This window comes from Erpetoichthys calabaricus, chromosome 5 (assembly GCF_900747795.2).
Source record: "Erpetoichthys calabaricus chromosome 5, fErpCal1.3, whole genome shotgun sequence".
Lineage (NCBI taxonomy): Eukaryota > Metazoa > Chordata > Cladistia > Polypteriformes > Polypteridae > Erpetoichthys > Erpetoichthys calabaricus.
The window spans coordinates 101432827-101458009 of record NC_041398.2 but is presented as its reverse complement, the minus strand read 5'-3'; the positions used below and the strand labels follow the sequence as shown (position 1 = coordinate 101458009).

At 35.5% G+C, this 25183-nt stretch overlaps 1 protein-coding gene across 3 annotated transcripts in view; it reads left to right on the top strand.

Moving 5' to 3' along the window:
• Positions 1-22076, top strand: part of LOC114651839 (centrosome-associated protein CEP250-like) — a 106411-nt gene extending 84335 nt beyond the window's left edge. For all 3 annotated transcript variants that reach the window (XM_051928204.1, XM_051928203.1, XM_028801845.2), the window contains 5 exons: positions 3814-3867; positions 4784-4969; positions 11603-11737; positions 14060-14143; positions 16998-22076. In XM_051928204.1, the coding sequence (XP_051784164.1) occupies positions 3814-3867; positions 4784-4969; positions 11603-11737; positions 14060-14110 (426 nt within the window). In that variant the 3' untranslated portion in view covers positions 14111-14143; positions 16998-22076. The remainder of the gene's footprint in view (positions 1-3813; positions 3868-4783; positions 4970-11602; positions 11738-14059; positions 14144-16997) is intronic.
• The last annotated feature ends 3107 nt before the right edge of the window (positions 22077-25183 follow it).

Genomic DNA, 25183 nt, shown 5'->3' with positions numbered 1-25183 from the left:
CGTTTACAAAATTGCAGATTGTCAGAAGAAATGCACTTATTACACTTTTAGATTCTTTTTTTCTCTTTTATAGACGGGTCATAATTGTTTTTGAATGGGAGACATTGGTCTAATACAAGTTCACATTAATACATTTTAAAAAGCTCTTAATTGTAAATTTTCTAACTATTCATTAAATGAAAAGAAAGCCCTTGTTCATTGTGGATGTAGCTTGCTGAACCTCCCCATCCTTCTCAAACTTTTTCTTTGGAATTTACTGTTTTTCTTGCGTAGTTTGGAAGTACAGTATGTCTTGACCATATGTTATAGCTTTAGGACAAATATTTAATCTGACTAGGGGGCTTCGCCCCCTGCTCGCTTCGCTTGACAACCCCCGTGTTTGGTTTTCCGGATACACACTTTTAAGATTTTTTTTCTTTAAATTGTTGCTATTTCATTAGTTTCACTTTTATTTCAGAACTTCTGTAAAAACAATATTTGTAATCTTGCGAGTCCCAATATGCTGAATCTTTTTAATGACGTCAGTGAGACGTGTTTAATGACTTTGTACCATAATTCAGGATAGGTTTCTGTGTTTGGAATTTCAGCACAGACAAAACGATCTACATCATCAGCAGTTAATAATTTTTTTTACAAAGTAACCAATAAATGCATGTGCGGTACACTCGGTTTTTGAAATTCTCAAGATTCTTTATTTGTCACATACATAGTTATACAGGACAACACGCAGTGAAATGCATCCTGATCCGCTTATCAAAAACTGTGCAAAGTTAGAAGAATATCAGTTAGATTAACAAAAAGTCATAGATTGAAAGATAACAGTATAGTAGAACTTAATAAATAAGTAGAATTAAGTGTTAAGGTGCAATAGTGTAGTGATTATTGTGCAAAACCAAAGTTAGACAGGTGCATAGTTAAATGAAGGCAGTTTGTTTGTTTGCGCTACTGTGATCTTTACTTTCTTTTTTTTTATTTTCTAATTTTCCTACTTTCATATCCTTTGACTTTTTCCACATGTGTATAGTGCCATTTTTTTTTTTGAGCCTTTCTAATTTCACTGGTTTCATAGTCTCTAACCTGCTCTGCATGTTTTTAGTTCCAATGTTTGTAAACGTCTTTATGAAGCTCTACTTTGTCTTTTACTCTGTCTTTTAATTCTGAGCCCCATTGGACATGCTTTTCTTTTCAATTCCACTTGTTCTGGGCTGATAACTACTTTCCTTATTTTCTGAATTTGCACCTCGATTATTCTTTTTTGCTCTTTTTTCTCTCCAACGCTTTTGAGTCTCTTTTCTCCGCGCTGCTTTCTTCTTCGCTTAGATGTCGACATTTCATTTCTATGTACTGTCCTTATACACTTTATATGCGCTGAGAGCCCTGGATCTGTGTGTGCTCAAATCCTTTAGATGACTGAATGTTTTGCTGCCCCGTGGTCTTATTTGATATTGATTGTAAGTAGGGCGTGTCTTGCAAGAATCTCATGTTCTACGTCATCGTGAGACGGTCCTGGGTCAATCTCTTGGCACAAAGTCTCATGTTTAAGGTTCCCGGCGAGATGCTCTGTGGCCAATCTCGCGGTTTCTTTTAAATGTCTTCCATGATCTTAACATGAAGATCATGTCTCAAGGCCCTTGTGTTTCTCTCCAGGATTTTTTATATAATAGAGAGATATATTTGTCATTGTTGCATATTTGTTTGAATCTATAGCAGTCGACCAGCCCCTCATCAGTACAAATTTACTTGTCATAATCTTTTTTACAGCGGCATCACGGCTGTCAGCTCAGAGATGCCACCTTGAAACCATAACTATATTTTCTAATAGACATTAATGATGAGATAATTTGCTATGTACCACCAGTAATTGCTAGTTTTATCCTGAGTTTATAATGTCTTACGCTGAAAGAACATTTCACTTGCGGAAACACTTAAAATTATTGTCAGCATGGGCATCTACAGAAGGGTTGTCTTCAGATAATTGTCTCCCAAACAGTGTAGCAGAGTTTTCCTCTGATATGTAGACATCATTTTTCACAAGAAATAAAATATTAAGATATTTAGAAATTTGGGGGAACCTTTCCTTAAAAAATATCAATTTCTGCTTGACTATGCACTCAATATGGTATTAGGATTTTTCTTCTGACTATTTTTCTTTAGAATTAAGAAATTTGTTATTTACATCATGTACTCAGTTTAGTTTCTCCAAAATATTATCTACCCACTATTTTCAAAAGGCAAAGGTATTAGGATTTAAAACTCAAGGTTGCTGGTCCAGTCTCTACATCTGACCCACAGTATTACCCTGAGCAAGTCAATTAACCTGCTTATGGTTTAAAATCCAACTGTGTTATAGCTGTGAGCTTTAAAAGCTCCTTGAGATGTGTGGTGTTTATTGTAGAAAGGATTGTTTACTCATTCATTCTCTGATCCTGCTTAGTTCAACACCAAGTTTTTTTGTTTCAGATATAAAATGAGGATTTTTGTTTTTACAGTTAATGGGAGAAACTCAACAAGCACAAATAGTGCTTTCAAATCATCTCTGTAATATTAATGGTATATAGAACATTTAGCTTTTCTCTTCACCACTTCACTGTTTTTATGCTTTGCTTCCCTTTTTAATTACATTATTTTTCAGCCTTGCCATATTTAATTATTTTTATTACAATCCAGAGAAGATGCGGGGGGGGAGGTTGGTCGTCATTGCTTTAATTTGGCTGTAAGGGTTAAGCTGTTTCATTTCCTGCAGTCACGGCTATACACAGCTGGTTCTCAACTACCACACATTGCACTTCTGTATTAAATTAATGTCATGTCAGTGACATACTTGCAGTCTCTTCTTTCAAAAGGGAAAATAAACTATCGTCTCTTGTGAATTAACGCCCTCAATGACATTGCTAAAATTGACTTAGCTCTACTTTATATACTTCATTATAATAAAGGCCCCTGAAGCCCAGAAGAATTAAAAAAAGCAATAGATGCTGTGGTATAAGTCCAGTAAACTATGTAATGGAAGTTCATGGTAAGGCTCTGGAGCTCTCCCTGGCGGCCCCCACAGAACCCAACTGGGCTGCACCAAGCTCCAAATATCAGCGTGCCCTGCAGGAATCTGTGGTGCCACAGCCGCCCAGCAGATGCTCTCTCCCTCTGTCCTTCCATCCAGCTGGCATCCCTGCCGGGTAATGGCCGTGGTCGCCCATCATAACTTTTATGTTCAACATATTTATAGAAAGAAACCTCAGCATTACTTAGAAAGCCTGTTATGATCTCTTACTTAGTGTCATGGCTCCTGCTAACTAAAGGTCTTTAAATTTCGTGAATACTGTATGTTGGGCTCAATTAGGGCTTAAAATTCAAGCTCAAGATGGTCACCCACTTCTTCCCATATATGTTTAATCTTTAATAAATAGCAATTCTTTCCCATAAGATAATCAGAGACTTTACCCTTTTCAGTTTACAATCACATATTAAGACACATTAAGACATTTACGAACAACAAATTGTGATGCAAAAGAACAACTGTATTGTCTCTTTTTTAAATGTATACACAGTGTTGTACTACAATATTTTTCTCTCTTTATGAAATTGCCAACTAGCAGACTGCAGCATGGGTAGACTGGCAGCATTTCCTACTGTATACTGTATATACTGATTAACTTATTAACCTATGTTGTCATATTCATTGTGTAAAGGCTGTATTGTATTACTGTTACTAGTCCTGAAACATGCAATAAAGAATTTGTCTGATGTACTTATGTTCACTTTTAAAGTTGTTTTGTTAAACAGATATAATATTGAAATTTCTGTTACATTTTGCAGATATATGTCAATGGAGAATTCTACAAATCAGTAATGAGCTCAGCATGTAACAAGGTAAGAATATCATGGTTGTCATTGTTCTGTAATTAGGGGAAAAATAGGTGAGAATGTAGGAAAATGGTTTTACAACAGCTGATCTCCATCCATTCATCTATGCATTATCTGTGTCCATCTGCTCTGTTATACAATTGCAGGAAGCTTCTCCAGAGCCTATACGCCACAGCACAGGGCATAAGGCTCGAACCCACCCTAGACTGGATGCCAGTTTATCGTAGGGCATACTTGCATACAGATACACAGCAACAACATACCATATGCCTTCTTAGACTTGGCAACCTGAGAGACAATTAGCCTAACGTATCAGTTCAGTTCAGTTTAGTTTTAACTCACTAACATGTTCATCACAAGGAGTATAAGATGAAACTAACTGACTAAATTAAAAAATCTTTTATTGAAAAGCACCTGTATCAGCATTTCTTTTAAATCTTCAAACCTGCTTATTCCAATTCAGCGTCATCAGGTAAAGCAGAATTATACAAATAACAATTAGAGTTAAAAAAAAAGCAGTTTCACAAACCTTTCACATGTCATTTATTTGACAGAACTCCATATTGGTTTACACTAAAGCCATGGATATTTTTGTATCTTAGTAGGTCAGGTACACCCCGTATCTTAAGACTTCTTAATATGCCAGGGATTTCCCATTTTGACCTATTTTCTATAAATCTTGGATCAAGCTGTTTTAATGTAAAATGAAAACCATAGGAATATCTTTTTTCAGTTTTTAATTATCACAAAGAAAAGAGTAATGTTGTAGGGAATCAGGTAAATTTTCATTTTATGTTACCGTATGCTTTACGATGTCAAATACTAGCAAAGGCCCCTGTTTTGAAAATGATTATGAAGTGCTACAAAAGAGTTAAGTGCAAAATTATGAATTTGACTAAACTGGTGTTCAACATTTTGTCAGGTTGTGTTGGAAAATCTTGACCTGTCACAGTCATGTGACATAAGCATTCAGACAGTTGGTGCCAATGGCCTGGTGGCTCAGAAAATTCATGGTCACTTTGACAGCATCAGCCAGTTAACAAAAGGGAACTCATCACAAACAATCAGCCAAACATCTAGACATCAGAGGCATGACAGGTGCCAGCAGGTAAGTCTGCTAAGGCAGACACATTTTCTTTTAATAAACTGTATATATGTGGCAGTTTTGAGAAGGACAGTTATAATATGTCATCAGTGTTTAATTATACAAAGTCTATTGGGTCACTTACATATGTTATGGCTATCTGACCACACATGGATTTGGTGATAGCTGAACTGGAGAGAGGCGTTACAGTAAGGAACCTTCCTAAATAAGCTTGTTGACTGCCGTCAGCAGAAGTACATAATGAGCTATGTTTGCTGTGTAATGTTTTGAATGAAGAGAAGAAAAAGAGAGTGATATAAAGGCTACATTCAGAATATCAGGTTACAGGGGCAGCTGCTGCAAAAATATCCTTAGCCAGCAAGCAGTTTTTGGTATTTGGTACACTTAATAATCCCCAAGTGGAATTGTCTTCAGTAACTTCTGAATGGGTAGACAGTCTGTGAGGCATTTTACAAGCAAGCTGCATCTGTCAGTCCAGCCCAATTCTATACTGACTGCCAGATTTCATAAGTGCTCTGCACAAATGAAGACTGTAGAGAGCTTTGTGCCTGGAGAGTGACTATAATCCGGATGGAGCCTTCTGAGTTAATAGAACAATTTGTTTCCTGATTTGTGAATCTTTTTGATATTGTAAGACTTGCTGCTTCCTCCCTCACCGGTGGCAGTGTACAAATCAAGTGCTGTACACACTGGCATCTGAGGGAGTGAGTAGGGCCTTTTATTTTATTAACTTTTTCCGACTTCTCTCTTATCTGTCCAGCATTACTAAATCAGTTAATCAAAAGGCTTAAAGAGATGTTTAATGCAGTAAACATAAAGAGGTAAACAATATTGAACTTACAAAAAGAGGCACGGATACCATGCTTTCATTTACTCCACCTCATGTTGGAAGTGAAGCCCATATGAGCATGCATAAATGAAAAGCAGATGCTCTCCAACAGCAAAATTGAAACACGCTAGGGGAGAAATCAAAGCCTAAATGGACAATACATGTGCCAAAATAAGTCTGAGAATGGATAATTCTTTCAATCTAACTAGAAAAACCACCTTCAGTATACAAGTCAAGGATATTGCAGTACATCATGGAAATAAAAGAAATAAGACTATAAGAACATGCCATAACTCCTGCCTTTTAAATGCAATGAATTGAAAATGTCCACTGGTTAACAGGGATATGTCATTTGTTCTTAATTAACTAGTCTGTTAGCTTTTCTAATTAGGTTTTAGTTATGCTGAATGTTTATAGTCTAACTGAAATTTAATTTCCTCCATTTGGAATCACTTTTTCCATAGCCCTAAATTTGAATAAGTGAGTTGTCAGAAGATATCTAAATGTGTACAAGTCTTTGAGCCTGTTGAACAGTCAGTGTGGTGTGTAAGAAAAAAAATCTAATTTGCCCTGTTATGCGTGTTTGTGCATTCATTGTGCACTTTGAGCTACATCATTTGTATGAAAATGTGCTATATAAATAAATGTTGTTGTTGTTGTTCAGTGGACTGACAATCCATGCAAGACCTACCTTGTAACCAAGAGGCTCTTGTTCGTTGAGAACCTGACTGTTCAGACAATGAATAAAATGAATCAAAATAGCCTCCTCATAGCAATTGTCCCTCAGGGTGCCTTTACTGGCGTTATGTCTGTGTTGATGTTTATTCTAGTCTACTTCCAACCCACAAAAATGATTTCAAGAGCCAGCTTTCAGCCTACGCACCGAGTTGCATTTGACAGACAGAAAAAAGCCCTGAAACTTTCCCCACATGATAGTTGTCATAGTAACATACATACCATACAGTACTAAACAACTAAAAGTCATTTGCTTTTCCTTAAGGAAAACAGCTTTGGTAGTGGAGGATGGGATATTGCTAATGGTATGAATATAGGTCACTGCTCCACAAGCTCATGGCACGTGTCAGCTGTTGTTTCAGTTCAAATTCAAATGCTTCCCCAACCCAGAAATTCCCATAGTCTTAAGTCTAAAAAGGAAGCTTCCTTGAAGACTGAAGCCAGTTACAATTCCATAGTCTTCTAAATTGCTCATGTTGAAGCCAATCTAACAAATATTTAAACTGTAATAGATAAAAACCTGTTCTATTTCCACTGGTACAAAATACAGAAGTGGACCTCTTTTTGAACCAGCTATTGCCATTTGATGGTTGAGTGGGAACAAAAAGGGAGGACAAGAGGGAATAAATCCTCACATCAGAGCAATTTGCAAGCATCAATGAACTGAAAAGGAGAGTACCCAGAAAAAAAAAAAACAGACACAGAGAGAATGGGCAAACTCTGCACAGACAGTAGCCAGGGAAGGGATTTGAACCTAGGTTAGTTTTATTGATGTTAATTCATGTACTAGGTTTTTTTTTTTTTTTTAAGAACTTTCCTATTTACACGCTGATAGCACCAAATTCACAAAAGGACACAAAAGCAAAATAAAAATAACAAAATGAAGTATGCACCTACATTTATTTCAGATTAGGCTTCCTAAGACTCTTAACAGTAATAATATAAGTAAACAAAACATCCATCCATTCAACCTCCAAACCCACTTATCCAGAGCAGGGTCAAGGGGCAACTGGAGCCTATCCCTGCAATCATGGGGCAAAAGGTGAGAACAACAGCTTGACAGGGCACCAGTTTAGCAACACAAAGGGCCAGTTTAGCAATACCAGTTTACCTCACCTGCATGTGTTTGAATTGTGGGAGGAAACTGGAGCATCTGGGAGAAACCTGTATAAGCATGGGGAGAACATGAGAACCCCTCTCTCCTTACTGACAATGCAGCAGCACTGCCAGTATGCCACTGTGCTGCCCGTTAACATAACACAGTATACCATTAATAAATGTGCTTAATATAATTCAAGGTTGTATTTGCCGGGTCAGAGCCTATACTAGTAACATTGGGTTGAAGGCATGAACCAGCACCAGAAAGGATTCCAATCTATCAGACTACCCACTTGCAAACTGCCACAGGGGTCAATTTGGACTTGTCAAGTAAACTAAGCCGTATGAAAACTGACACAGACAAAATGTGAGTGTGCTGGCTCCAAACAGAGCATATAAATACAGAACAAGCTAAAGCCAACCAGCATCAGAGGATTGAAGAGAAAAAAAAAACTTTAGTCTACATTTGTTTAAAATGAATTAAACCTCTGGAGCCCAGATGAAACAGTAATACTTCTGATGTCTAAGAGATGCTTGAAATTTGAAAGAAGAGAAAAACTCTTTAGTGATATATGAAAAGCATACCCGAGTCTTCACAAAGAGGCACGAATTGTCTTTGTGACTCTGAGATTCTTGATAATTGTGAATAACACTATAAAGATTTTTTTCTGTTCTGTGTTTAATACCCCATTTTGATTGATTACATAAAAACAGAAAATGCTGAACATTTTAACAATATCAAGACATTATTTTTATCAATCTATTTACTGGACCTGCTTTTTTCAGTTTTGAGGGTACAATTATATGTCAGCTCAATGTAGTGGTTGTGTAGTACAAGCAAAAAAGTAATCTGGTCATTGAGATTTACTTACAGAGAAACTGTTCTTTTAATTTCCATCCATCCATTATCCAGCCTGCTATATCCTAACTACAGGGTCATGGGGCTCTGCTGGAGCCAATCCCAGCCAACACAGGGTGCAAGGCAGGAAACAAACCCTGGGCAGGGCGCCGGCCCACTGCAGTCTTTTAATTTGGCAGCCTAAAAAAAAAATTATAATTGCTTGTACAAGGACTCGTGCCTTAGTCATGAGGCTGGATAATATTTTTAATTTAGTCTGAAAGTAATGGGAGCATAGCGATTCTCCAGTACCAAAGAAATTCAAATTTATGATAGCAGGATCACATGCACAATTTTTTTGATGTTGAAGGTGTAGTCTGTATTGATTATATGTCTGAAAAGGCCAAGTATAATTGTTAATATTTATACTTATTTACTGTGCCATTTATGGCAGTTAGTCAGAAAAAGTTGGTAGGAAAAATGTCGCCCTGCTGCCTTCTTTTTTAAGGCAGTGTGCCCACTAACAATGCATGGGGGTGAAATGAGATGCCACATCCTCCAGACTGGTCTCTGTGTGACTACCACCTGTTCCACAGTCTGAAGGGCCACATCCATGGGATGTGCCATGTGAATGAGAAAGGTTTCAAGTCACTCACAGGATGTTAATAATAACTGCAATAATAATACATTTTATGTTTGTGACACCTTTTCCCAGAGTGATTGCACAAACAAGAACAAATATTTTGCATGGCATAGAAAAGCTTTATGAACCGTATAGCAAGAGTGTGTGTTTAAGGGATTGTATTAAAAAAAAGAAAACTTATTTGGTTTTACTGTCGTTTCTCCTAATAGTTTAGCTTTAAATATTTTTTAACATCCTTGAAAGTCTAAACACCAAAGTATGAATGGAGCAGCCGCATTCCACCCTGCAGATCAGACAGGAAAACAAAGGAACACGGTTACCATATCAGTGAAGGCATTCTGCTCATAAGTAGTAAGTGAAGGTACACACATACAATAAACACAGCAATCCAGGGTAGTCTTCGAGCTACAGCATTGCAATTCCTAATAGCTTCTCAGTTACAAGGTAATCCATGTACAATAGTTAATGAAACCTGCCATTTAATTAGAAATTCTGTACTGGGTTCCTGTTATCATTCTACTTTATCATTTTTATTTATTTTTATAGTGCTCATTTGGAGCATTGGCATAAATCCATAACTATAGTGCATTAACAACAAACTACTGAACCTCACAACATTAAACACACAAGTTATGTCAAACACACAGTAAAAAAAGCAATTTAAATTTGATTCATAAAAGCAAATTTGGAAAATATAAAGCTCATTATGAGTGTGATATGGCCAGATGACAACAGTGGACATGAAAACAAAAACTCCACTCAAATTACTGAAGAATAAATCAGTATGTACTATATTTTACTTTCATCTATCACATATATCTCTCTATTATATAAAAAAAATCTTGGGTCAAGATGTGATTTTTTCGGAGACACATCCCGTGAAACAAAGAGGACAGCTGCTGTTCAGGCTTTTAAAAGTTTGAAGTGCAGCGCTACATGCAAATCACGCAGCACGGCACCAGCAGCAGCAGCAGCCAGCCAGCTGAGTGAGCATAGAAAAAAAAAATGTATTTGTTTCCTTCTGTATTACCATTTAAGAGGGGGTTACGGAGGAGTGGCCACATCTCCTTAGCGTGCATTCAGCCCCGCTCTTCACAATGCAAGAGGCAGAGACGCAAAGTAACTGGTGCTTAGCACGCCCCGGGGGGGTTGGAGGTATGGCGAGTGAAGTATGTATTTATATGTATGTGTAAGTATATATTTATATTTCAGGTCAGGGAAATTATCCTGGTAGTAACAGGCAAAGGGCCAGCACCAAACCTAGACAGGGCAACAGTCAGAGGCTTCTCATGTTTATTTTCATTTTATGGTGAAATCAACACACCACAAGTCAAGGATAGAAGTGAAGAGGATGAGAATCCCTGCCACTCCCACAATTGTAATGCTTTTTAAATATTTTATTAAAAGAGCTACATTTAATGATAAGCACTAATGAGGTGAAAAATATACTAAAGTAACAGTTACTGATTTGCACCTCATTGTGTGTGCTTTTCAAAAGGTTAACAAAAAACTGATTCAAATTCTTTGACAAGGAAGGTAAAGTGAATAAAAAAAATTATAACTCAGTACTTTTCTGTGAACTGAAAGTTTTGTCAGCATCAGGCATCTTCCTGAATTTTAAGGAGAATCAAAGGCTATCCACAGAAGAAGGAAACTGTCTTACCTTACCTATTGTCAGCAACACCATCTGAAACACCAAGTGTATATGTATTATATTGTAAGAAGTCAAGCAGGGCTTCCACCGTTGAAAGTGCAGTGACCCTCATTCTGGGATTAAGAATGAATGTATCCACATATAAATTCAGGACCTGCCCTTCCAGTGTATTCAAGCCCTGAGCCCCATAGACATCATCATAATATCACACTCTAGAAGCCTGAGTACATGCATCACACTTACTGTGCAAAGCAGCCAGGTCTCTGAGCCAGTATTAGTTAGCTGTAAAAATGTTTCTGTATGTATATGAAGGTATAAAATGTGAGTGACCCCTAAAGTATCATTACTTGCGAAACATTAAACTACTAATTTCATTAACTAGGTTGTTAAAATAAATATCTGTAGCATGCTTGACTTTGATTATTTAGTGTTTATCCGGCCATCTTAGTATCAGTTAACTGACTGTCATTTTACGTATATGTAATTTAACTGATGGATGATACCGAGTGTTTCACTAATATTCATAGTAAGGGTAAAGTTGTAATATAATTTTTTAAATTTTCACCCCACTTACCTAAGTGATATTTGCACCTAAAAATTAACTGGACATGCAGGCTCAAATATAACTGTGGTGATAAACTAAGAACCAAACCCACAAATCTTACAACATGGTTCCACTATAAGATACAAGTGTAGAGCCCAGTGAAGTTTCACTTCATGACTGCCACTACATTTACATTTATATGCACAGTTCCAAATGTACTACTCAGCAAGCACCATAATACATGCCATCTAATCTACTACTGTTCTCCTTCATGCTATTTCATTTTTTTTTTCAGTTTGTTGCCATTTATAAGTATAGTCCACTGCAGGACAGTCCTAATATTCACCCTAGTCGGGAGTTGGCCTTTAATGAAGGGGACATTGTCTGGGTATTTGGACAGCCCAGAAAAGATGGCTTCTGTGAAGCAGAGGTAGGTCCGCAACTGTTGAATTATGGATGATCTGACAAAGTGAGACAAATGGGACTGGAACGCAAGAGTGCACAAGAATGAGTGTGTGCATGAGTGTGTGTGTGCTGGGGGAGGGGATGTATTCTTGTGTTTTAAATGAGTGCATGAAAAGGCAGAGCTAGAGAGCAGAAATCTCAATCTCCAATCTCAGAAAGGTACAAAATGTAAGCATTAGATGCACATGGCCTAGAAGTGGGTAACAGAGGTCAGAGAAAGGAGGTGGTTTTTGGGTGGAGTGAGTTTCATTCAAAAAATACTGAAAAATGTAAAACTATGTGCTCTTCAGAAATAATTATATTGGTATTGTTTACACATAGCTATAATGAAGTAAGTAAATGGAATAAACAAATGGTAGCTCAAGGGTACAGTGGTTTTGTACTGAAGCCTTGTGGGTCCAGACACCTCAGTTCAAATCCTGTTACTATTATTTTGTGAGTGCTGTTGGCACATTCTCCTCAAGACCACATGGGTTTTCCTCCTACATCTTAAAGACATACAGAATGTGTTAGGTAGGATAAAAGGACTACAAAAACAAAAAATGTATTAATGCTACCATAAATAATCACATTTTTAGTATTCATATTTTTAGCTGAAGGATGTGTTATTCAAGACACCTTATAAAATCAAGCAGTTTCTCATTTTTAATATCACCTTTTTTTTCTTTTTCTTGGAGGTACTTTCTGAGATGTTGGGGGAAAAAAAAATTCAAAATGTTTGGTGAATAATTTTAGAGTTGTGAATGAAAATGTTTGTTTCATATGGCAAAGGATTTCAAATGATGTCACTAATAATTTGGTTAAATAATATATATTACTGTCCATTCTTTTTCCATGGTGAAATCTGTCAGAATTCAGATTTTTTGCAATCTTGGATGCCTTTCCTCTCTTTTTATGTTGAGACCAGTAATTATACATTGAATGGCCCTTCCTTTATAGAACAAGTGTTCCTTTGTGAGTTTACACTAACTTGGCTGTGAATGTGCTGCACTCATGCTGTATAAATGACTTGCCAGCCACAAGCTGAATTTTAATCACCTGCTTGCAACGCTTTTTGGCTTCCTTGAAACTTGTAGTTTTTGCCAGTTTAAAGTGTTCCTTTATTTAACATAAGTATAGCAGCCTCAGATGTACTAAGTAAGAGAAGGCTTCTAAAGTTTTGTATTACTTTAACTACATTTGCTGGTTTATTATATTTCAACATAGTTTATTAAGAAATATATTTTAGGCTAAGACGTTCGTCATTAAGATGAATGAGGAACAATTGAAAGTCTCTTTTAAAGATTATTTGGGAAGACAAAACAAGATATAGATTTTAGTTTTTCATGGGTTGATATAATAATGCCAGACAATTCAATTTACTTAATGAAGGACTACTGTAGGTGCAGGAGTTATTTAATTACATGTAATTTGAATTTATTACTGAACTGTTTTTAATGATACTTCTTGTGTCTGAATTCTGTTTTTCTGAATGAGCTTACAATGAGCATTTTGATTTTTTACAACATTTAGCAAGCCAAACTTCTGTTCAAGAATTTTAGCTAACAGAACTTTATTTGTGCTTATTTATGCAGTTTGTCTCAACAGAAAGACTAATATTATGAGAGTTCAATTCCAACAAATCAATATGTCAGCACAGAAAGAGCTCTGCACAGGCTAGATTGATTTTTACGTAGACCTAAGCTTGATTATTGCAAGCTGACATCAGCTTAGAAACAGAATAGCAGCTGGTGTCCAAAGGCATTCACCTTAAAAATCTGCTACCCACCATTCCCTTTGTTACACTGTACATATTCCTATTTGCCAGTCATCATAAGGAAAGCATGGCAATACAACCATTCAGCTTTTACACTTGCTAAATACAGTACATAGTCCATATACACTCAAGCAGAGTGTTAAAGTGTCTAGGAATAAGTGGAAAAGTTAAATCTCCCTATAATTGGAAATTCCAAAGAAAAAATAAAATTTTCAGGAAAAAACACTGGCATGGATTCTTAAAAAATTATACTTTGCTCTTGGAAATTTGTTCATATAGAGGTTTATTGGTAATTTGAGCCAACAACAAGCTCAACTGAAATGTTGTAATAATTAGGAAAATGTACAGTTTGCAAAGAGTATAGCTAATGCATTGTCTTTGTCACTGTCTTCCTTGTCTCACTTTTAACTTTAATCATTTGGATATTTTTTAGTCATTCCCTTCTACATATTGTATCAATGGAAAAAAAGCAATACTACATTGTATTATTGTGTAAATTTACATATTTTCAGTATGAAATTTGTTTTGTAGGTTAATGGAAGGCGAGGTTTAGCACCTATAGCATTTCTTGAGGAAGTATAGTTTGGCCTGCTATGAAGATAAAACAAAAAAGCTGTAAGTGTCATTTTCCTGGTTTTTGAATTTTTTTAGAATTCCTGCAATACTTGCACTTGCTCCATTTTTCTTCATGTAAAAAAATCTTTTACATTTTAAAACCAATTTCATTGGTAGTTTTCAGAAATATGTCAAACTTATTACCTGATTGAGTATAATGATTTAGTTAAACAGTTAATCTTATCTGAGAATAGCTATCTTTATTTTCCTGCAACTTTGACATATTTTTTGACATATGGCCACATGCCTGTAGCATCTGGATTATAAAGATGCCACAGAAATAGTTTCTGTACAGTGAGAGAAATTGAAGAACTCCTATGATTGTACACAAATGGACTGACTGTAAGCTTAGAAATTTTGGTTTGATGTCAGTTCACGCCGAAGAAAGTGGTGAAAGATACAGCAATTGCCCAAGGTCAGAAAAATGCAGTGCAAAGTGTGTTAAATGTTGTCTGTTATCTGAATTGCACTGTGTATATTAATCAGAAAACCTACTGTTGTTGTATACTGTAGTGCATCTGTGAATAGTGCTCAGCACAAAATATTACCGCAGCATTAAGGGAGCAGTTGAGCAATCTTGTCATTCCACAAAGTTCAGGCACTCAAAAACACAAATTTCCATGAATTGGCTAAGCTAAGAAAGATTGGCCACCACTGCTGTAAGAGATGTGAACAAAAACAGAAACAAGGTAAACAAGCTGGTGTACACATAAGGCTAGATAAAAAATTAAACAGGTCAACTCTCCCTTCTATACTTCTGTCAAATGTTTGCTCACTGGACAACAACCTGGATTACATCAGACTTCAACAGATAACCCAGTGAGAGATGACAGATTTCTTCATTTTTATCTTCACTAAAATGTGGCTACATAATAACATTCCTGTCATGGCCATTCAGCTAGATGGACAAAATACTTTCCTAGCAGACAGAGATGCTTTAGCAGTGTCTAAATGTAAAATGCCATCCTTTTTACCTACCATTAAAGTTTAGTTTAGTTTATGTATTCTGGCCATTTACATCCCTCTGGTAGTTAAACCTAAAAAGCAATTGGTGTTTACTGTTTACAATAGTGATGCCTTCCAAATGTTCTAAATAACTTTGATGCACGGTTTGATATATTAAAGTCCATTACATCCACAGCTGACGTGAGAAGAACTTTGCTGAATGTAAGCCCATGCAAAGCTACTGGACCAATCAAAGTACATGGCCAGGTTCTCTGGGAATGTGTGAACCTATTGACAGATATCTTTACAGAAATCTTCAACATTTCTCTGCAGCAAATGGTCGTCTTCAAGTGCTTTAAAACCTCCAGCATCATACCTGTGCTGAAGAAGTCTTCTGACTCTTGCCTCAATATCTATCGCCCAATAGCACTCACACCAATTTTGGCCATACAGCCTTCACCAGGTGATTGTACAGGATTGCTAGAGCCCCTGCCCATGTGCTTACTTTATACATATAACACTACTTAGTGTAAAATCGGGATAAATTCATGTGTAACTTTATATACATTGAGCCTGCTGTTCCAGCTGGTTTTAGTAATAAGATAAATATTGTCTGAAACAGGCATCTGAATAAAAGATTGTGACTGTGTTATTTTACTGTTTGAGAAAGTACAAGGGTGTTGTACCGTGTTAGCCATTATGAATGTAGTGAGAAGTCAAGCAAAATGGCACCTTTTATTGGCTAAGTTTTCGAGGCAACTCGGGCCCCTTCTTCAAGCAAAATCCACAGTGAATTCAGAAACAAGCTGTGAATCATTTAGAGCTGGTGATTCTTTGTTGATTATCTGTATAGTAGTTTAACCTTTTTGTCTGCAAAATCTTATTGGGGTGTATGCTCACAGATGCAGTTGAAACTAATGATTGAGCAAAACACTTTCAAAATCTACCTGAACACATCTACTTTGAAAGGCTGTTCTTTAATCCACATAGTAGCTATTAGTTTATGAAGCTGCTATCAGCAATGTAGTCAGAGACATTACAGCCTGAACAAGGAAAACTGTAATTATTCCTCTGCATGCTGACATGTCCTAATCAACATTCTGGTATTCCTGGAAAAATAACAAATTGTGTTCTTATACATTTTGATCAATCATAGAGAAGCATATGCCTCAATTCCAGGATAAAGTCCCTATCATGCAAATTCTTCATCAGTGGTACTCATATTGCATTTATTACTACAATATAATTTCATTGCTCATACAGAAAGCCTCTGGTTGTTATTCTGGACAGATTACTTAGTTCATCTTTAAAACTTTGCTATGTTCATCTCCTTAATAATATTATGAGATCCTGTTAGCTGTGAACATTTTACTTATTGGCTCTTCCTCTGGCCACTCAAATATGGGGAATATACCAACATCCTTAAAACTATTATCAGATAGTTGGTAACTTAATAATAATAATAATACATTTTATTTATATAGCACTTTCCCAACTTGATATTCCATTGTAATCTAGCCATGATTTAAACATTTCTTTACATTTTTCTAAGAGCAATCACCATCATACATTTTTAATGTTTGCTATATATTAAGTATGCATTAATTCTAAGTATTTAAACAGTTTTGGCCATTGAAAAAGCAGCTGAATGAGAAAGTATACAATCAAGTTATTTATAAGATTATTATTAGTTTTTTTTCTGTAGATACCTATATTGAAAAGGTCTGATGTTTAATACTTTCTCCACATACACTGATTTTTGCTATGAAAATGTTTATGTTGTAAACCACTGAGATAGACAACAATCAAAGAAAGACATATGGGAAATTAAGTAATAAACATGTTTTGTCAGAAAATAAATTATTTATTGTGAAGACTGAATGCAATTTGTTTTGTTTTGTTTTTCTAGGTGAAGCCAATGTTGTGAAATACAGTCGTCTAACTACAAGATTCCATATTTCATTATGTGAAGCTTCATTTGCCAGGTTTATCTCCCTTCTTGTTTATGCTGAGGTTGTAATGAATAGGATCCATACTTCTAAAGCAAAGTCCAAGGAGTTATTTTATTCCATACAGTATACTGTATATGTAATTCTTAATATAATATTTGACAAGAAACAACCAACTCAAACCACAAATGAAGTTGTACTCTACTCTATATACTCTGTATAGAATGACAGTTTTTAAAACATGAACAATATTTGACCTAAAGATTGCTAAATGAATTGGTCTGTATCTGTTTATATATAAATTAATATAGTTCTCTCTAAAAATAAAATTGTTAAAGTGAAGGCCTAAACACTTTATAAAGTATACATTATTTATACCTGACTAGCAACTGCTTGCTGATCATCCAAACAAATCAGAAATATCCATGGAAACAGAAAATTTGTTTTCATCAGAGTGAAGTCTTCTACTAAGTCACTGCAGTTAGCAAAAAAGGCTAAGTCCAATTCTTAAACTATTTAGTACAAACTGCAAAATGTTGCTTCCACCATATAGCTATATAGGTTTTAAGCTGGATCATTATTTCTTGTTTTTAGTAACTAAATATTTGAATTTCCCTATTTCTCATATGCATGTAAAACATGTTTGTGCACACATTTCAAAAATTTTGGTTGTAATTTCATCAAGTCCTAACAACACAGAACAAACTGTATTTGAAGGATCATATCTTTGAAGCAAAATCAATGACCATTCATTGGCCATACGTTGTGACTATGTATTTGCATGTTCATTTTAAAATGTGAGTCATTCAGCATAAATTGATCCATTTTTAAGGTTATTTAATAAAAGGTTTTATAAACTATTCATATGAATATACTAATGAAATATAGTGCAATTCATAGACAATTTAATTTTGAATTAAAAATGTCAGTTATTTGCTGTTAAACTGCTTTTTAAAAGATACTTTTAAATAATATCAAATTCAGAAAATTATTACCTTGTGAAATTTCAGTTTTATTAGTACTTTGAGTTGGTCTGACTGACATCCCTTTGATATTCCAACCTCTCTCTCACTTACTCACCATATCTCATTAGGTCATCTTTCTGAATGAATCCATTTATATTTAGGTTGTTATGTTTTTATTATGCGACTGATTACACAACACATTTGATAAATTATTTCAACAGTAATAATAATAATAATAATACATTTTGCAACAGCTATTTGAAAACCTTAAATTGTGCATTTTTATACATTCAATGAAAAAAGGTTATAAATATGATTAAACTTTCAAGGTGTGATAAATGTTCATACCTTTAAACTGCCAACAGTCCTGTACAGTAAATCTAAATGTCTGGAGGTTAAAAACATGCACACCAAGTATGATATAGACATACAATATGCCATGAACAAATAAAAAATCCTTATGATAGGCCTGAATACATTTACTATATTTTGTTTGCCTCAAGACAATTTTAACTGTTTTAAGCATTACGCTTCTATGTATATATAATGTTAATTAGACATGACTGTGATTTAACATCTTCTGAGTTATAAGCCATATTTGCGGTTTGCTTAATTGCTGGGTTATGTTTACACATTGGTGTTACATATAATCTCACACATTTTTCAATGGATGCTTTTAGTTTATATATGATAGTATCAGTATATACTTAGTGTATTTTAGCAATTAACATCTCAGATACTGAAATCCAGGTGCTAGTTTCCCACGTAGTAATTACTGTCACACAAACCAGCAGTCTTCACACTGTAGTATAGGCCTTGGAATCATCTTTTGTGTGTTTACTGGGACCTCCACTTTTTAGAATTGCGTTGACATTATTGTTTAAAAAATATTTGCTGTATTGTCCTTATTATATTACTGTAATGTTTCTTTTAGTCTAACCTTTATATTACTGTAATGTTTCTTTTAGTCTAACCTTTAATCTCTGCAGGTAATTTTTAACATTTTATTTGTATTACAGCATGCTGGTGTGTGATTAATATATTTCAATAAGAATTACAATTGGATGGCCCACAAATATGGCACACTGATTTGAAAGGTCTCCACTTAATACACACTTGAATTTTTTTGCTGGGTTCAACTGTAAATATACCATGTTTTCAATGCTATTCATCTGCACTACATATACAAATATTGTGTGAATATGTATGAGTATGAATGAGTTTTGTTGAATGTCCTTAAGCCTAAGATAGAAACTAACATATTTGCTTCATATTTTACACTTATCATTTATAAAATGAAGTGTACATTATCTTTTTATCATGAGATGGAGACTCCTGTTTTTCATTTGAGTATAGTGTGTGAAAGGCGCTATATAGCGCCCGACCCGGCACAGACTGAGGCAGAGGCACGTACTTAAATAAAACACTTTTTATTTGTCTTCAGCCGTGGGGCACGCCTTCCCCGTGTCCCATCGGCCCAACACAGTCCCAAAAACACTCACAATCTCTACAACAATATTGCTTCTGGCTCCACCACTCCTCCTCAGGCTTAGTCCTCCTCCTCCCGACTCTGGCTCTCCTGAGTGGTGGTGGCTGGCCCTTTTTATATCCCACCCGGAAGCGTTGGGGCTGAAGATACGACCAGCCAGGCTGCTGACTCCATGCAGCTCCCCCTAGCGGCCATCTGAGCCCCCAACCAGGCTGTAGAGGACTCCATCTCCCATGGAGCCATGCGCCAGGTTGGGGAATCATCGTCTGCCAGGGAGGCTGCCACCAAGCGTCCCGGGGGAGGTACTGAACTGTCCATGGCTGCTCCCCCGGAACAGATGTAGCAGGGGCGTCCCTGCCGGGCATGGGACCCGGCTGTCCATTACAAGTGTTAAAAAAAGCATTATATTTTATTTAAATAACATATGTTATTAAAACCTAAAGCATACAGGGCTATGGATAGCATTACTATTACATTGTCAAGCTTGTCAAGCCAAATTATCATTCAGAGATTTTACATAAAAGGCATCATACATTTTAAGATGTATTAAATTTGTTTACCCCTTGCCATGAACTGAATGGATAAATGGAATTTATTGAAAGATGTCTGCAAATAAATTCCGTTTTTTGTTTGAAATTCCTGCAGTTCATTTTCGAATATCCTTCCTGATCAATTCATTAAGATTACCTTGTTTTTAGAATGTTTAAAAATGCACTTAATTCATTTTACAAACCTTGGTATACTAATACTGAGCCGTGGAGGCCAGTGTCTTTCCCAGTTACAATGGACACATGGCTTGGCATGGATGAGTCTATCACAGGGCTACTCATTTCACATAGCTACTGGATATGGGAAGAAAATAAAAAATACTGATAAAAAGTACATATGTAACAGGCAGAGAGAGACCAGGCTGTGAACTGAACCCAGATCTATGAAGCTACAGAGTTGAAGTAGCAACATCAAACTACTAAACTCCCTAATGCTTACAACATATCTCAAAACAGTTTCCTCCCTTAATAGGTACAGGAGGTCCCTTTGAAAAGTCTGACTTTTTACAGCAACCTATGTTAAAAATATCTTATAAAGTGGACTTAGAACATGTACTGTATATAAATGTATTTCAGTAAATTTCTAAATGTTAATTTGTATTGTTGTATGAATGTAGAATGCACGTAAAAAGAGGTGGGGGGTGGGGGGGGGGACATTGCTTCTGGAAAATTACAGGTCTGTCAGGTTTATTGAAACACCATAAGTCAATTCGAAGTTTGAAGACTGAACTAGTGACCTTTTGTTGTTAGGTCCAGGTGTTTAACCACTAGACTATACTCCCTATCTAAGGCCATAAACTCATCATGTGGAATGTAAACCAACAGACAAACTAACTCTGTACAAACTGGTTTCCATTGGCCATCAAAGATAAAATAGTTATGGACCAAACTGTGAAAAGCTGAAGCCATTTGAATGATATTATGCTTTAAATGAAAAATGAAAGTCAAGATTACAAGTTTAAAATGAAAATTACACACTTACTCAGGATATGCGATATATTATTTTCTTCCTTCTATCAATAAACAGTATTTTGAAATATTTTTTTTCTGAAATCCAGCTCATTTAGAATCTGTTGAGTTAATCTAAAATATTAAGTATGAAAAATGTGAAGAAAACAGCATTGTCATGATTCATGTGTTAAAAGTGTTCACTGAATAGCATGTCTCTACTGAAATATGACAAACATTGCTATGTGTATCTGTGATCTCCATATCAAAGAAAATGCTAAACATGAATCAATTCAGCTGCCAAATCGCTAATTCTGACTTTAGCTCTTCATGGCCCAGTATTACATTTACCTAATGGATTCTTATTTAAATCCTTGGGAAATCCTTCAGGACCTGACGTAGGCACAGGCAGTGAACCACATGATCATATCCTCTTACTGGACCAGTTAACATAAGCAAGATCTTAAGAACCAAATGTCTAGGACCTGTTAAAAAAAATTCCCACAGGATTTAAGTTAAATCTTTTAGAAAAAACAATGGAAGATGCAGATTTCCAAAGAGAGTTTTTGGCATGAGCGTGATTATTTTTTATTATTGTTTTTATTTTGGATAATCTTTTTTTTTTCATTTTAAATCTAAATAGTAGTGCAAATGTTTCTTTATATATTGAGAACACTGATTTACTGTAATAGCAAAACTCTCTTTGTGCCTTGGGGTTTTAATGTATTATAAGTTAATACAGAATATACATGTTAGGTTAAATAATTAAATGACCTCTGCAGGCTAATGCATATTTATGCATTATACTGTATATGGACACTGAATATTTACTTGTTTGGGTGACAAAGTAAGATTTTCTCACTTTGCTGTAACTTAACTTCAAAGAAAATAAAAATATGTCTGTTATACTTTTGCTGCTGTAAAACATTCTCACTGGGTGGTTGTTATCATTATATTTGGCTGTTACTAATCTCAATGTACAGATTAGAATATCAAAATATTTTTGTATGTCATCAAGTTGCACTTTACATGATTTATTTTGGAATTCTATAAAATTATCAATTTTAATAAAAAGTAAATGAAATGATTCATGTGGCTGTTGTGTATATTAGTGACCAGAACATCACACAGTTTGAAAGCAATTTTCTCTATCTTTACAACATTAACAGGATTCAGAACTTGGCTGGATAGTGTGGCAAAGCAGAAATATAGAATGTCAATATAAATGGTGAAGTGGACCAACAACATGAGTCACATTTTTATCCTTTCTTTTCCAAAACCTTTAATGCAATAGTCAGGCAATTTTCATTTATCACATTGTTTTCAGTTGCACATTGGAAAGTCGTAACTAAAATAATGTAAGTCACAAATTTACATTTTCAAACTGATTGTAATAATTTTAAGTATCATATAGTTTGTCCATTAACATACTCTAAATATGTCAATGCTATAAAATGTTCCATTCTCAGGCGCTGAAATATCTTAGAATTTCATCCATCATTTAAAAACCCATATGTTTGTTTTTATTCGCAATTGCAACATCTGTGACTTGTTGTTTAATACCCCTAGAACCACCTTATGTCAGAAAGCAAAAAAATTTCTGTTTTCAAAAACTGTCCACTGCTAAACCGAATACCTGTATTACTTTAAATTACAGAGCGGACTGTAATACCAGTGGTGATGTATATCTTCTTTTATGCCTGAGTCCTATGTTTTGCTGGAAAAACTTTTTGAAAGTAAGGATACGTGTCAGAACATAAAATGAACATGCAGACCAAAAATTTAAAACATTCTGTTTCCAGAAACTGCGGTGGGCTAGCGCCCTGCCCAGGATTTGTTTCCTGCCTTGCGCCCTGTGTTGGCTGGGATTGGCTCCAGCAGACCCCCGTGACCCTATAATTGGGATATAGCGGGTTGGATAATGGATGGATGTTTCCAGAAATTTCACAGAGGTTAAGTCTATCTTTGTCTGAGTTGAAATACATGGTTTTGGAAATAGCTCACGCAGACTCATGGTGGGAGGGATCTAAACAACTCGCTACTTCGTTAAGAGGCATTTTGGATTTATACATTTGGTACTTGTAATTATCTGGGATGCAATGAGTTAAAGGATTTGTTCCTGCTTCTTATAAATAGGACACAGCCAAACCCCTCTTCCTTTTCTGCTTTCTCACCATTTTCAGCACCGTTGTTAGTCGACAGATCACTGTTTACAGTCTTATGGAAGTTACCAAGTTTAGCTGTTACTATAATGACTGTTGATCATGTAAAAGATTATTTTGCATTGTTTGTTGCGTTCCAGAACCACCCGTGAAAGGTGAAAATCTGCAAAGTAAAAACCATATGTTTATATGGTTATTTTTGTATTGTCACGCTTGGGTCACAGATTTGCACAGAAACACAGGAGGTTGTATAGAGACAAGAACTTTATTTAAACACTGCAAACAAACATTTGTCTCTTTTTCAAAAGTTTAAACGTGCTCCATGACAAGACAGAGATGACAGTTCCGTCTCACAATTAAAAGAATGCAAACTTATCCTCCTCTTCAAAGGAGTGCCCGTCGGGGGCAGAGAATGTCAGAGAGGGAGAGAAAAGCAAACAATCAAAAATCAATAGGTGCTGTTCGAGCTTTTAAGTATGCGAAGCACCGTGCGGGAAGCATATCGCTTGACAAAGCAGCCGCAAGGAAGGGAGCAATGTGAAGGTAGTCTTTCAGCAGTTTTTAGACGAGTGTCTGTATCCTCTAGGTGTGCGAACAGCCCTCCTGCTCACACCCCCTCCGTCAGGAGCAGAGAATGTCAGAGCAAGAGAGAGAGAGAGAAAAGCAAACAATCAAAATTCAATAGGTGCTGTTTGGGCTTTTAAGTATGCGAAGAAACGGGAAACATATAGCGCAACAAAGCAGCCACAAGTAAGCCCAGCAAGGAAGGGTGCAATGTGAAGGTAGTCTTTCAGTGTTTTTTGAGGAGCATTCGTATCCTCTAGGGGTGCAAACAGCCCCCCTTCTCACAATATATTTGAGGAGTTTTATTTAATACGTAATATGTGCTCTGATTAGGTAGCTTCTCAGCCATCTGCCAATAGCGTCCCTTTTATGAAATCAACTGGGCAAACCAACTGAGGAAGCATGTACCAGAAATTAAAAGACCCATTGTCCACTGAAACCCACGAACCAGCGAAAAATCTGTGATGTATATTTAAATATGCTTACATATAAAATCCGCAATAGAGTGAAGCCGTGAAAGTCGAAGCACGATATAGCGAGGGATTACTGTATGTAAAGGTACAGACTTATATACATGTATGAGTAATTAATTATGTGGGTACTTTCATTACTATTTAAAAAAAAACTGTGTTAAGTACAGTTTTCAGTATTGATCACTAATCATTGGTCTCCTTTTTACAAAATAATTTTCCAAGTCGATTTGTGTAATCCTATTGAATTTTAAACCTCTGGCCATGAAGAAGGAATTTCGTAAACATGTTGGCCTTGAATATGTATTATAACTTCTACTTTGGATTTCCTATTACAAATTGCTGCAGGACACCTTATCCTTTTGAAGTTTTTTGTTTAAATACTCTTTTTATACCAGAGTCTATTATTTGTGCTTCACATATTATTATTCTTCCTGAAATTGTTTCCTGATTACAAATCTATCTTTGTTGATCCTTTAACTAACTTAAGGTTTAATATAATTTATTTTTTCTGATACCTCTTTATTTTTTTCTTTCAATTTATGATTTATTTTTTATTGTGTTGTTGACTTTTTGACTGACTGACTTTGGTTTATATTTTCATTTGGGAATTATTTTGTACTTGTAGATTTTTGGCACTAATTGTATATAGTAATGACAATTATATTTGCTTGAAATGGTTTACGCTAATTTTAATGTGTAAATATTTATGATACTTATATTCCTGAATGTTCCTTCCTTCTTATATATCAAACACTGGCAACTTTATAGTTCTATGTAAGTGCCTTCCATTTATTAGTATCTCTAATAGGTTCTAGTTAGCTTTTTGTTTATTGTTTTTCTTTTGTGACAATTGAATATACAATTTAATGAAAAGTGGTTTTCTGCGCCATTTGTATATTGTCATTTTCCCTACATAACTCCTTTAACTTATTTACATAAATTGAACAATTTTTCTAATTAGTTGTATCGTTTGTTTACCATGTAAAATTTTATGTTG